Raw genomic sequence first — 14,441 nt, 5'->3', positions numbered from 1 at the left:
TCCGGGCACTGCGCGCGCGCTCCCGCCTCCCCCTCCCCTACCCGCCGCGCTTTCGGCGCCTGCGCAGAAGCGAGGAGGAGGCGGCGGCGGCGCAGTGCGTGCGCGAGCGCGGCGGGGAGACGCTCCGCGGCGCTGCGCGAGTGGGCGCGGAGCTCGGGCGGGCGGGAGGGGGCCGGGGAGAAGGGGGGGGGGGGTCGGCAGCAGCGGCTGAGAGGAGCGGAGCAGGAGGCGAGATGAGCGCTGGGCTCCCCCTGGGCAGCGAGCCGTCCTCGGCAGCCGCCGCCTGTGAATGAACTGAGGCGAGGCCGTCCCCCCTTCCTCGCCCTCCTCCTCCTCCTCCTCCTCCCCCGTTCTTCCCCCCCATCCCGGCCCGCCGTCCGCCCTCACGCGTCGCCGGGAGCGCGGCCGTGCCTCGCCGCCGCAGCCCGGTGCCGTCCCCGCCGCGGCCCGGAGGGGGTAAGTGGTGCGGGGCCGGGCTGAGGGGGGCACGGCCGAGCGGGGAGGGCTGTGAGGCGCCATCCCGGGTGGGGGAGAGCGGCGTGGGGGCGACCCGCGGCCCGGCGCTGGGTGGGGGGCTGAGGCGGCGGCCTGGCGCAGGTAGCAGCGCTGCCCTCCTCCCCCCTCCCTGGGCCGCTTCGGAGTTCATTTAATAATGGCTATAAACAGCCTCCTCCTCTCCCATCGCCACCCAAACGCTCGAGGCACGACGCTGGGAGGGGAACGGAGAGAGCGAAGGAAAAAAAAAAAAGAAAGCATCTATTTATAAAGCACCCCACCCTAACGAGGGTCGGAGCATCGGGCGCTCCCCGAGCGGTGCCGTCGTTTCGGAACCCGTTTCGTAGGCATCATCTGTTAGATATCTGCGCGTTTGTTTGGCGCACGTTGAAATGTTTCAGCGCAGTGCCACGGCTGTGGCAAAACCCTGCTGTTGCAAAACCACCTAGCGCTCGTGAGGAACTTATTTTTGCGCCGTACCTTTCCTCGGATGAGGAAATGGTGGCTGTGTGTGTGTGTGTCACGCTGAAGAATTATTTTCCTCCTTTTAAGCAGATGGCAGTCTTAAACGAAATCCTGTGAGCAACAGGCTTTAGCACTGTCCTCTTCAGTGGTAGGTGATTTTTCCATAGACGGTGATGGGTAATGACAGAATAAGTAGAATCGTCTTGTAAAGCAGGGAAGTTCTAATCCTTGTGATTCTAGGAACTTACTTTCCAGATAGGATCAGTGTGACCTTTTGCTGGGTCTATACACATACTGCTTCAGTGCCCAGGTGGCCGCTGAAGGATTTGTGAAGCCCCAGTGAAATTAAAGATACTGCTGTGCTCAGGACCCTGTGTGAATTGCCAAATTAACAGAAATTAATTGTGCGAGTTCTACCCTTATTTCTTCTCTGACAGCTTTTCTTTTGATGCTATTCATAGGTTTTCTATGAATAAGATCAGAGACAGGGAAGGGGTGGAGGAAAACACGGGTCAAGGAAGTTGTACTCTTTCCCTGTATGATCAAAGGAAAGATACTGAAGAAGAGCAGTTCTGATAGGTATATCAGCATTTTTCACCAGGGCAGGGAGAGCTGCTCCGAGAGCTTTTCCCTCCAGGCCTGTCTTCCTGGGTGTGTGTTTTGTACATGGGACTGCTCTAAAAGTAAAAGTCTTGCTGATGCATTATGCCAGTTACTAATGTTTTCCTCACAGTCACGTTTATCTGATAAAACCCTCTGATAACTGCAGCTTGTACTGGAGAGCTGGTCTGCGCGCTCTCTCTCTCTCTCTTCAGATGGAAGAGTGTTTTTCTAGAAGATAGGAACGGCGTTGCTCTGCTTAATACTTTTAGTCCTTTGGTAGTCCTCTGGTAAACGTTTCCCCTTGAGGTGTGGTAGAAAACTATACCTGTTTTCCAAGTACTTACTTAGCTGTCTGGAGCTAAGCTTGAGACACTTTGTTGGAAACGAGGAGGAGAGATGGAAGTGCCAAAGGAATGGCAGAGCTTGCAGGTCTAAACAAGCAGAGCTCACTTGGTGCAATTTGAATTAAAGCAGAATACAAAAAAGCCTTTTCTATAAAGTCAAGCTGGTTGCTTCTTATCTGGAGTGCATTTTATATGTTGAAGTTGAGTCACTCTTGCTGAGAGAGCATTTTAAGAACTATCGTTAAAAAGCTTGGATACTTTGGCACAGCATGATTTGCAAACTTATGTAACTGGTATGTTTTTGAATGCAGCTGTCAATAAGAGATCTGATTGCACTTTTCCCTTTCTAGTGGAACTAGGAGTATAAAGGAACTACTTTCACTTAATGACCGAAATATAAGTAATTTAAGAACAGCACATTTCATACTCAAATATCGACTTTGATATTGACTTTGTTTTCACATGCTCTGATGCTAATGTAAAAATATTAGCCAATGCTAATGTAAAAGTACATTTACATAATTACAAGTTATTTACAAACAAGCAAGTTTTGGAATGGGAAGTACTGCAGGATAACTATATTTCTTTTGTCTCTGCAGACCTGCAACTCATTTTAGTAAGGCTTGAATAATATTGTTTGAAGTCAAGACAACAGCAGCTTAGCAGAGCTGCACCTGAGCTATGCAGCATGCCTTGTTACTATTGTGTGTGGTTGGCTGCTGTTCCTCCTTTCTTTTAACCATACCTCACTTCTTTCCTTAAACAGATCCCTGGTGGATCTATATAATCTGTAGCTCTTCTTAAATGATTAAACCTGTGGTCAGATTTATTCTTTTGAAAATTAAGCTATTTCTGAATGTTGGTTTGTTGTTGGATTCTTAATTGGTATTGTTTGTGTTTGTCATGTGATCCATATTTCAGTTAAAAGTAGTAGGATAAGAAGTAAACTTCTCTATAATTTGAGTATTTTTAACTGCAGTCTTCTTCATTGAAAGAATGACAAATTGCAAAATTCAAATTATAGATAGAAATGTGATGGGACAAAAAACCTGTTCCTAAAATGTTTAGGAAGTCCAATATATGTACATAAAGTTTAAGTGCCACTGTATAAAAAGGTGTTTAGGAAGAATTTGTGTTTGAGCCATGATGTGGTGTGGATCTGTGAGGGCAGCGTTACCTCCTTGGGGCTGCTTATTGTTGCTCCCTTTCCTGTCTGTCTGTGAAGGAACAACTTCATATTTATTAAGACTTAATGCTGTTAGAGTAAATCATTTAGATCTTTAAAACTAGAAAGAAAACTGTGGTTGGGATAGGAGAACAAGTGAGATACCATGCTAACTGAGGGAGCTGGGTTTTGTTCCTGGATAGAGGAGGTGTCCTGCTGAGTGCTGTAGGTGTGAAACCACTGCTGTAAGGTCTGCCTGTCTGTACTTCCATCTGCCAAGCTGTGCTCTTGTTAAGCCACATACTAAGTTAAAGGTATCTGTCAAGTCTCTGTTTCTGTATTTCTCTTTGTGTGTTTAAGCTGAACAGGCCTTTGTTTAACTGAGTGTTCGTTTAATTTTTTTTGTTGTTTTCACATACCAGTAAAATTAACTAATGGTTATTTCAGCTTGCTACCAGAGTCTGCAGAACAAAGTGTATTTATAAATATATCAAACATCTGCTCTGTTTTTTTAACAGCTCTTCTAAAAAGGTGTTCATATGTGACCAAAACAACAGAATAAACACTTCCTCCATCTATAAATCATACAAATGAAGTAGGCTTCTGCTGTTTAGAGTGTGAATTTGAGAGCAGTATGTTAGCAGAAGAGAATGTTAGGACTAATATGAAGGAAAAACAAAGCTGACCAGGTTTCAGTATGGAAATTTGGAGAAATGCTAAAAGTTTGCACATAAAGGAGAAAGTGTGTTAGCTTCTTGATCGCTAACACCTCAGTTCTTGGTTCAGATGAGAATATTTTAATGGATTAAAAAAATAAGTCTTAAATCTTCCAGGAAAATCACTTATAAACCCAAGAAACTCAAGTATAATGTGACTGTTCTGATAGCTGCAGTTTAAATAAAGCAAAGCACTTAAATGTGCTTGCACTGATACGCAGTGTGCAGCTGAATTATGTGGGACTGCTTGGATGTGTGATGTAACTCTCATACTTACGTGCCTTACTGGATTGTGACCCAGGGGATGAAATGTGCTTTCATGTTTGGGTCTCAACTGTGACTTGAAAGATTTTCTGTAGCTATGCTTACCATTTACACTGTCTGTACTCCTGGTATGGAATTTGCATGGCAGTCTGAATTCTCCTTGGCCACATATTGTGGCTGTTTGTCTGTAACGCTCAGCTGGTTTTAGATTAAGGGAATACCCTAAAAATGAGCGGCCACGGGAGCTGTGTAATCTGTGCATAAGCTGTTTGTGTTTGGAGATGATTATAAGGAGTTTGCCAGTTGTCTGCTAAGTTATGTAAAACCAATCTTTAGGAAGGGATTCAGAATACAGAGAAATGTGGGCAGGTAAGTGGTTAAGTATTAAATTGTAGAACATTGCGTGAAGGGAGAATCAGTTTCTACCAGTAAATGATTTTCTTGTTTTCCTAATCAAATACAATAAGTATTTGGACAGGCCCTTCTTACAGATCCAGTACAGCCTCTGTCTGTAAAGAGCTGTTCTGAGGCTGCAGGTCAGGCCCACTGAGCTTAGGAAATGCTGGTGTTCACACTGCTGAAACTTCTGGAGAGCAGCTCAATTCCTCAGCGTCCTGGTTCAGTGACCGGGGTATTTCAAACTGCAGCGAGCTCAGGTTTGGGCTCAGGAGAGCAACACCCCCCTGCCTCCTTCATCACAGGTAGCCCTGTTAGCTCTGGCTGCGCTGACTGCCAGAGGTGAGCTTGGTAGGCTGCTGGGCTCTCAGAGGAAAGCCTTCTGTCCTGGAAGTTCTTGTCTGCACGGAAAGACTACAACTGGCTTTTTTTCCCCTTGCGTTTCTTTTTCTTTTTTGAAATAGTCTTGGGGAAAAATAGCTTTATTCTAGCAGTCATTTGCTGTCCTTTTAATGAGAGAGGAATGCTGGGGATGTGAGGGCAAAATGGCTTTGTTAAATAAAAGCTCTCAGCGTGTGCAGATGACAAACTCCAGCTTTTCCTAAGCTTTGAGGATTTGACTTCCAGGTCTTAATGTGCTTCTGGCATCGTTTTGATGTAATTTCCTTGCAAGCAAAGCCAGGTTACAGCTGTGCACTTCAGAACATTTCCTATTTTATTCCCCTTTTATTCTGATGTGTAGTCAGCAGGTTTTGAGTCTCGTGTGCTGCTTTTCATTTATCCTCACCAGAATAGTGGTAGTGTTGCTGTGATTACAACCGCAAATATTTTCTCACAAAGTGAAGAGTCTGGAGAATGGTATCTCACGTTGAATTGTTTCGTAATATCGAGTGCTTGGCTTAGCAGGAAAACTGGTGGCCCTCATGGAAACATCTTCTAATCACGAGATGAGTACTCATGGTGTACAGCTAGAAGTACAAGGGCTGAAAATTCAGGAGGAAATGTTGTAATGATCCAACGCATTTGATTTTTTTTTTTCTTTGTACTGTATACAACAACGATAACACAACGTCCTTTGTGGTGAAGGGATCTGTTAAACAGGGCAACAACATCCATGACAGACAAATGGTGGGATTCTGCAGGAATTTGTCTGCCTTTACGTTGACATAACCACAACTGGCAGTGCTGCACGGCGCTAACTATAAACGAAAACAAAGTGCTGGTTTCCTGAGTAGGAAGCAGTTTCATCATGTGTGCGTGGAGGTTTGTTTTGCTGCGTTTCAAGAGTGCTTCAATTAATGCATTTGGTGTTGTGGTGTCTTTTAAATTATTGTTAGCCTCCGATTAGCTGCTCTGGTCTCTAGAGGTCGGCTACCCAAGAATTTCACTTTCCTCCTTTGGGGAGTGGCGGCATGGGCTGAACTCAAACCCTCTGGTTGTTCTGAATAAGGTTAGCTGAAGTTGATGAAAACAAGCACTGTTTTGTTGTGTTTTGTTTTCTTTCTGACTCAGAAATAGCAGTGAAATAGTGTGGTTCTTCCACTAAAGAAAACATTCCTCTATAAATCTTCAATATATCTTTCTGTAAATGCCAAGTACTGTTTAGATGGTAATACTGGCAGGGAACAAAGATGCTGAGACTTCAAGCTGTGAATGAGAGATTGAAAGAATGAAGTTTAAAGAACAGTTTCATTCAGCTGTTACTTGAAGTGTTTGATATGTTCAGATCTGTTCAATTCTTGGACTAGCAGTGGGTTATTTGTACCCAGGTAAGGATTGGATGTTAGGCCCACAATGTATAGGAATGAGGTAATATTCCTAATGGTGGTGGTATGTGACAGCGATGCTGTGCTGGTATTATAAATACTGGAGAAATTGCAGTTCAGCTTATGTGACAGCCTGACTATTTTTCTGCATGCTGTCTTTTTCCCTTCCCTCCCCCAGCTCCCTTATATGTGTTTTGTTCCTGTGAAGCTGCAGTGCTGTGCATGGTTCTGCTGCTTAACCACATAATGCTGTGTGCTCTTCCTGAGAAATCTTTGATTTGATTGAAATTATTTTCACTTTTTTGCTTTGCTTTTTCAAAAACTGTGGATCTTGCTGTATCTCATTGATTGCTGCATAAAGTGAAGTAGGGCTTTTCTTTCTCCTGACTTCTGTCTCACATAGAATGTTGCTTCCTTGGATCTCGCAGTTCCTTTCTACAGTGCTTTCCTCAATGGGGCTTTGAATTTTGGCTGTAGTCTGGAGGAGTTTGTGTGCTGTTAACAAAGCGTTTGTTTAATCTCTGTGCCTTAAATGGGTGCCTTTTGTTTATCTTCCAAGGCTTTTCTTTAAAAAGAACTCTCTGAAGAACGAGGTATAACCAGAAAGGTGCTGCAACTAAGCAGTGTTTTCTGCTTATTATTTTTGTCAAACAAGAACCTTGGGGTTTTCATTCTTCTCCCGCTGTTCAGACAGCAGCCTATGAGTTTATGCAGAACTACTTCATTGATTTTCAGTGTACTTGCAAATGCCATCTTGGTTGTCTATGCAATTTTTCATAGCGATTGGTCTGCTTGTACTTTGATAACGCTGCTTTTTATGTTCCCCTATCTCTGCTTTGTAGCACAAATGTTTAGAAGGAAGTAAGAATTCTCTCTGGGCCGAGAAATATTCCCTTAGTTGTGTTCTGAGAGTGGCAGCTGTGCTAGGATCGCGATGGTATCTGTGGATGCAAGTTGTATCTCCTCTCAAAATCAATTTAGTGATTGTTCTATTCCCAGCAGTGGTCCAGGTGATACTGAGAAATAGTTATTTTCTTCAGCAACTGACCATAGAGAAAAATAACTCCATAAAGAAATCTTGAAGCTACATCACTCTCTCATAATTAATGCAGGAGTGATTTGTAAGTAAACTGGGTTTTTTTGTTTTTTTTTTCCATGTTCAGAACTTACTTTTAGGAAAACCAGATTACATACAGCTTCTGAGAGTCTGGACTTCAGCCAGTATTGTAACAGCTCCTAGTTGAACCTTGGAACTGGTTTCATTGTCTGGAGAAAGGGTAGATAACAGCAAAAGATGATGTTTGGGGGGGGGTTGGGAATAGATGTCCTTACCTGTGAAGGCCTGTTTCTGCAAACTTTGGAGCTTGGCTTTTTTCTTTCCTTTTTGTCACATGAACCTTTCCAGCTGTCTGCCTTCTCCTGCTCTGCTTTTCCACCATATGCCATAGCATGGTGACAGCATCTGTCCTAAAACAAAATAATCATTAATGTTCTTAATTCAGTGGGAAGTTTCCACTCGTGTATTCCTATCTGCAGTTATCCTACAAAATTTAATGCAGGCTACAGTTTCATCTCTGAGAAGAAAGTATTCTGGTGCGGAAATAGCGTTACTCCTTGTGTACTGAAATAGCCCTATTTCTGTATTTTATTTCTTGTCCTGCTCCTTTTTCAGAGACAATTCACATCTCTGAATTGGCCATCTATTCCTGCATTTGAAAGTACACATTCAGAAGCATCAGCTCAGATTTTCAGTGCTTTATTGATGTTGGTGAGCCATGAATGCTAGAAACTCATCGTACGGCCTCCGATAGTTCTGAAATAGTTTCATTGGCATAAAGCTTTTTCATGACTTCATTCAGCCCATGACTGTGGTGTAATTATGTCTCCTCATCCACGTGTTCTATTTTAGTCATTCTTCTGATCCTCTGACATGTTATTTGGTAATGTTAATTGATTTGGTGCATCCAGTATGTACTCGTTTTTCATTCAGCAGGAGCTAACTTGGGAAATGGTTCCATATTTGCACGATGACGTGCTGACTGGTTACTGCATCCTGCCTGCTTAAGGCAGGGGAGAAGTGCCACAAATCAGGTTGGAGCTGAAAGGATCGAATGCCCCTTTTCTATTCAACAGCAGTATGTATAATTTGGTGACTTTTGGTGACTTTTTCTATGTCCTTTCTGTGTAGCTTAAGTAAAGATTGTAATCTTCCTTTGTGTGCTTGTTCCAGCATACAGGGCATAATGTCACTTGGAGAATTGTTCCAGGAAATTGTAATATGGGGACATTTCTTGGCTTGGTTAGAACAAACAGCTCCAGCTTCAGTGTGGTTCGTATAAGCAGCTTATCCTAGTGGAAGAAATACAATTCAAACATTGTTTTAAAAGGATTATTAAATTATATATTGTTAAAGTACAAATTTCAGATGGTGAGGTGGTGGTGTTTCTGGGATAAGAGACTCCAGTCTTCTTTGGAAAAGTAAATAGTGTTTTTACAGGGATATATATGGGGTTACGTCAGCTGTCCTCTGTGAACAGTTTAAGACATCTTCATTTGAACCCTCAAGAAAATAAGCAGAGGTAAAGTTTACCTTCTCATGTATCAGGAGGCAATATAGTTACATTGACTGAATAGTGTAATTTGAGGGACAAATGAAGGGGCAAAGGGATTTCATGCATTCCAGTGATGTATCTGTGGTTGTCCATGGATGTCCATGGTCTGGTATACTAATTACCCTCCTTTTCTTTGCCACTCTGTTCTCCAATTGCATCTGTTTTCAAAGGTTTTAGCTACTGACTCTTTAGCATGCTCCATTCATTGTTTCGGTTTTGTTTCTAATGCTGCAGCCCTTTGAATTTTGGTACTCTTGTGTTTTCTCCAAGGTTTTGTTACTTGTGTTAGTTTTCTTTTCTAGGCCTGTACAGTTCTCCTGCTTTCCTGTCTGCAAACTGTGGCTTGAGGTTTTCAAGCACTTGCTATAGAGGCTGTCCTTCAGTTTGACCTCTACAAAGTCAGCATTTCAGAAGTCATGCTTTGGATGCTGTCATAAATGCATATGGATACATGCATGCATATTCATATTTATGCAAAGAATCCATTCTCAGTTAAAAAATATATAATTAGACAAGCTTCTGAATATGTATTGTTGGGAGCCAAAATCTAGGGGCTTTGATTGCAGAAAGCTTTCTTTTTGGGGGGAACTGATGGAAGTACAGACACTGAGGTGGTGAACTGAAATTGATTCAGATTAGAAATGGAGTTTGGTCGATCAGTTGCAGTGCCTGGTGGTATTTCATTTACCTCTTCAGAAGATGCCTCCCGTTTTACGCATCATTCTGCTATAGTACCTGTTCAAAATCATCCTTCTCTAAGAAAAAACAATGGGTGTTGTAGTGTTGTATGTTTGTAAGATTTAGGATTAAAGTGCATTTTCCTCTCCCCTTTGGCTTTAGCAGGGATAGGAAGGCCATCTGGCTCCGTTCTGTACGTCAGTCAGGCATACTGAAAGTCAAGGACTCCGGAGCAGAGGATGAGTCTGTATCCCACTGTCAGCCTCTAATTTCCTACTGTTATTGCTGATTGTTCACAGAACTGCAGCTGGGCTAAGAAGGATGAGGAGAAGGGTTTAAAAAAAAAAAGTGATCCTATTAATGAAAATGGCTGAAGAAATGTAAAAGAGAAGACTCAGCTGAGCCACATTTGCTGCTTTATTGCAGATCATGCATGCAGTCTGTTCTGGGTTTGACTTCTGTCTTTTGTGTTATTACATAACAAAGTCATGCTGCAACTTGGGAGCTTGCTCTGCTGTAAGTTAATCTGATTTGCATACAGGGTTACGTGTGCTTAATTAAGGTGTCGTTCCAGCTCCAAGCAGTATTGTGCTCAAAACTCTTCGTGGAGGAATGTATAGAAGAGTGGTGGTTTAGGTAGGCAGTGATGTGTGAAAGATGTCTGTGTGGATACAGACTCAAGAACTGAAAGATGATTATTTTAGTAGGAAGGAGACACAGCTTTCTTACATCAGCCTCTTTGTGTTTTTCCCCCCTTTATAAAACTAAAAATAAATGTTATGACTGCATACCTCAGGTTGTATCCACATATTGGTCATATTAAGCTCACACTCTTCCAGAATTTCCATTCTTGTTCAGAAAAGTTAGATGCTTGCTGTATTTGTTCTACATGCAGATAAACTATACTTTCCCTTCAGATGTAACAAGGATTTTGAAAGTCTGGCGTAAATGCTGAGAGGTGCAGACTGGTGGTAGGGTTGGAAAAACAATTACCTAGAGCTTGGCAAGGAATGTGACTGCAGCTCTTGCTACCCTTCTCAGAAGGGGAATACTTTACGCCGTGGGCTCTGAATAATTTCCTAAGTAAAAGTTACACAACTGCATTGTGGTTATCCTGGTTGTATTCACATCTCTGGTGGGTTGCTCACATCCTTGAAGAAACGTGTCAGCACGTCACCTTCGAGGCTTAATTTAGAATAGCAACAGCTCACACTTTGCCTTATCCCTTCCCAGGAGGCATCTTCATTTTAAATGGAGAGTGGGCTTGTGAATTTTTGAAGTGTTCCAGCAGTTCTGTATGAGTTGTAGGAACTGCATATGATGTGTCTGGGGGTACTTTTAATCATGGTTTGGATGAACAGCTTACAGAGCACAACTCTAAATATTGTGTACCTACTAAAGAAATCTGCTTTTCCTAGTCCAAGCTTGATAGTGCTTGTGTCCAGTTTAACTGTGTCCTCTTTCTTAATGCTTCTGTGTTTGGTTGCTTTTTCTACACAGTAATAAAACAATGTAGAATACTTCACAATATGTGGTATGTGCCTGGGTGCTTTCTGCTTTTTGAGCTCTAATTTAAGGAGAGTGATTTGAATTCTGTTCTATGATTTCTTCGACAATAAAAGTATTATACATCAGTTCAAACTCTGCTGCTGACACTGAATAAGAATTAGATTCTGTGAAACAATTCCATTTGATTTATGGTGGCATTCAGCAATTATTTTGATCACACTGACTTCATTAGAGCTGTATGGCAAGATAAAATTGTGTAAGTCATTTTTCCTAGCAGTTGCAGTTGCAGAGAACCTTGTGGACGTGCTCTAGGATACAAGACCAAAGTCTTGTCCTATTTTGTTGGCTGGTTATGGTTTGCATGAGCATTGCTGTGCTGTGTTCACTTGATCCACACAGCTGAAATATGGGGCTTTTGGTTTTGAGCACGTGACCAAAACAAGTCTGCCTCCAGAGCCTCTGCCTGACATTTCAGTCAGTTGTGGTGAGATCAGATGTAAACATTTCTGGACTGTTTTTATTAACACATACAGATGTTTCTAAGAGGCTGATGATGTGTTGTTGGAAGAGATGTGCTTGAAAGGCTTTGTGAGATGTGTAGTTTCATACATAGCTGGGGATCTGTTTGAATAATAATGTTATCAAAAATGATGTTATCACATAGGAAACTGACCTAATATATTACGCATACATTAAGACCTAAAATCCCTAGAAAATAACCTGTGCAAGTGCAGCAGATTGGCTGGGGCCTTGGGTAAAATCTTGCTTTGGGATTTGACTTGCAGTTGATCTGTCTGACATCTTTGAATTGAAGATCTTCTATTGTTATTCCCATACCTTGTGTTGTGTAACAGCAATTTGCACACTCTCTAGTGCTGAATTTGCAAGTATGTAAAATGTGACCTATTTTATGTATTTTTAAATATATAATTGTAATGAACGCACAAATAAACTGATGTGGATTAGAAGGGTGGATTGAATGGATAGGGTGTGAAAGCCACAAAGATCAACCAGTCCATTTATGCTGCCTGCTAATGTAATTCTCTTAAGCACAAATACTTGCTGCATCACATCCCAATGATTTCAGGTGGAGGAGGGTAGGGTGTGCAGTACCTCGGTCTGGTTTGAAAACAAAAGAAGCATGAATTGACAGTATATGTGATTTTATTTCCAAACAGGTTTCCTTAAACTTGTCAGGGGTAGTTGTCTTTCACCAAAAGATGCATAAGTTAAGGTTTTAAGTAAATCTGCTGTGTAGACATCTGAGAAGTTTGCTGTGTGATATAACTGAAAGTCTAAGGATGAACTTTTATGAGATGGCTGAGCCATACTGATGGCTGCCTGAAGGGACAGCTGCTCTCTTCCTTCTGTGTCTTGCTCCTAGTTGTCCAGTTTGCCACTATTTTTAATGCAGACTCGCATTCATCTTTACCCTTCAGATCACTTTACCTGCTTTCACCAAACAAAAGCAAAACCTTATTCTCCAGAATAATTTTCCTTTCATTTCCACGCTGCCATCATAAAACCAGAAGTTGAGGAGGACTTCATGGCCTGGCAGTAGGGACCTAGGCAATGCTGCTGTCCTGGAAACATCAGCTAGTAGCAGTGTCCTTGTTTAATTTAGACTAAAGCAATGCTAATTTTACTTCTGTGGGGAAAAAGCTTTATATCTGGTGAGGGTTTTTTAAGTTGTATTTAGCATTATTTGGACTTCTAATTTAAGTTTATTTATTTAATTACTACTTATTTCTGAAGTTTTAGATCATCTTAATAACCCTTTTCTCTTTCTTTTTAGACCTGAAGGAAAGTCATCATGGGAGCATTTTTAGACAAGCCAAAGATGGAGAAGCATAATGCCCAAGGGCAGGGGAACGGGCTTCGTTATGGTCTGAGTAGTATGCAAGGCTGGCGAGTCGAAATGGAGGATGCACACACAGCTGTGATTGGTTTGCCAAATGGACTTGATGGATGGTCATTTTTTGCTGTATATGATGGGCACGCTGGATCACAGGTTGCCAAGTACTGCTGTGAGCATTTATTAGATCACATCACAAGCAACCAGGATTTTAAAGGGCCAGATGGGCCACCATCTGTGGAAAGTGTAAAGAGTGGCATCAGAACAGGTTTTCTGCAAATTGATGAACACATGAGAGTCATCTCTGAGAAGAAACATGGTGCAGACAGAAGTGGGTCAACAGCTGTGGGTGTCATGATTTCTCCCCAGCATACATACTTCATCAACTGTGGAGACTCAAGAGGTTTACTTTGTAGAAACAGGAAGGTTCACTTCTTCACACAGGATCACAAACCAAGCAACCCACTGGAGAAAGAGCGCATACAGAATGCGGGCGGCTCTGTAATGATTCAGCGTGTGAATGGCTCTCTTGCTGTTTCAAGGGCACTTGGGGACTTTGATTACAAATGTGTCCATGGGAAAGGTCCTACAGAACAGCTAGTCTCACCAGAGCCTGAAGTTTATGAAATTGAGAGATCAGAAGAAGATGATCAGTTCATCATACTGGCTTGCGATGGTATCTGGGATGTTATGGGAAATGAAGAGCTCTGTGACTTTGTAAGATCCAGACTTGAAGTCACTGATGACCTTGAGAAAGTTTGCAATGAGATAGTTGACACCTGCTTGTACAAGGTAGCAAGGCTTGAGAGGAGAAATTTATTATGTTTTTGCTATTAGAAGTTTATAAACAAGTTAATGTTTTGGTTCCACTCTATAAGTGGAATCAAATATGTTTTGTGGAATCATATATTTTGTTAATAAATAATTGCTATGATTACCAGAGAAATGGCAGTAATGGGTAAACAAGCACGCAACAGAAATAGCATGGATTTCTGGGTACCTTTGAAGAGTTAAAAGTCATGTATAGATATGTTGTGATACCTGAGAAGCCAGAAACACATGGGAAAGCCAAGGACCATAACTGTCCTTTTCTGGTTCACAATGTACTTTACAAAATCTCAGCTCTTTAATCAGAGTAAAAAATATGCTTTCCCTTCCTCTCCTGACCATGTAGTAACTTTACTGCCATGATCGTGTCAGGATGAATACAGTGTGATTCAACTCTGACTTCATATCTTATCGTTTAAAGTCTTGTCTTGACGATGTGAAGATCTGACTTCCTGAATCAGGTTTTGTTCTGGTTTAATTACTGTACTTCTCATTCAGTGTTGTCATATGGCTGTGAAACTAGCACTGTTTTGTTTAACAAATCTCTGCAATTTTCTGCACAGCAACTTTCCACCTTGTTTTAATAAACTGTAGGATGGCACAGTTAAGAGATCTGAAATATTTAATTTTGTAACTTAGCACTTAGTTCTCTAAAGACAGGCTGTAAGTCATAGTGTAAAATACACAGGTGTTTTTTTTATATTATCAAGGCAAGGCTGTGTATCAGCTCATGCCACGTGGCTAG

At 41.9% G+C, this 14,441-nt stretch overlaps 1 protein-coding gene across 3 annotated transcripts in view; it reads left to right on the top strand.

Annotated features, from left to right (window-relative positions):
• The first annotated feature begins 65 nt into the window (after positions 1 to 65).
• Positions 66 to 14,441, top strand: part of PPM1A (protein phosphatase, Mg2+/Mn2+ dependent 1A) — a 32,096-nt gene continuing 17,720 nt past the window's right edge. The window contains exons 1-2 of one of the 3 annotated variants that reach the window (XM_085225826.1): positions 66 to 456; positions 12,809 to 13,660. In XM_085225826.1, the coding sequence (XP_085081952.1) occupies positions 12,827 to 13,660 (834 nt within the window). In that variant the 5' untranslated portion in view covers positions 66 to 456; positions 12,809 to 12,826. The remainder of the gene's footprint in view (positions 457 to 12,808; positions 13,661 to 14,441) is intronic. The other 2 variants (XM_085225824.1, XM_085225825.1) reach the window with 2 other exon arrangements.

The sequence above is a fragment of the Meleagris gallopavo genome, chromosome 5 (assembly GCF_905368555.1).
Source record: "Meleagris gallopavo chromosome 5, MGAL_WU_HG_1.1, whole genome shotgun sequence".
NCBI lineage: Eukaryota > Metazoa > Chordata > Aves > Galliformes > Phasianidae > Meleagris > Meleagris gallopavo.
The sequence above is the reverse complement of the archived record's forward strand: the minus strand, read 5'-3'. Positions and strand labels throughout refer to the sequence as shown.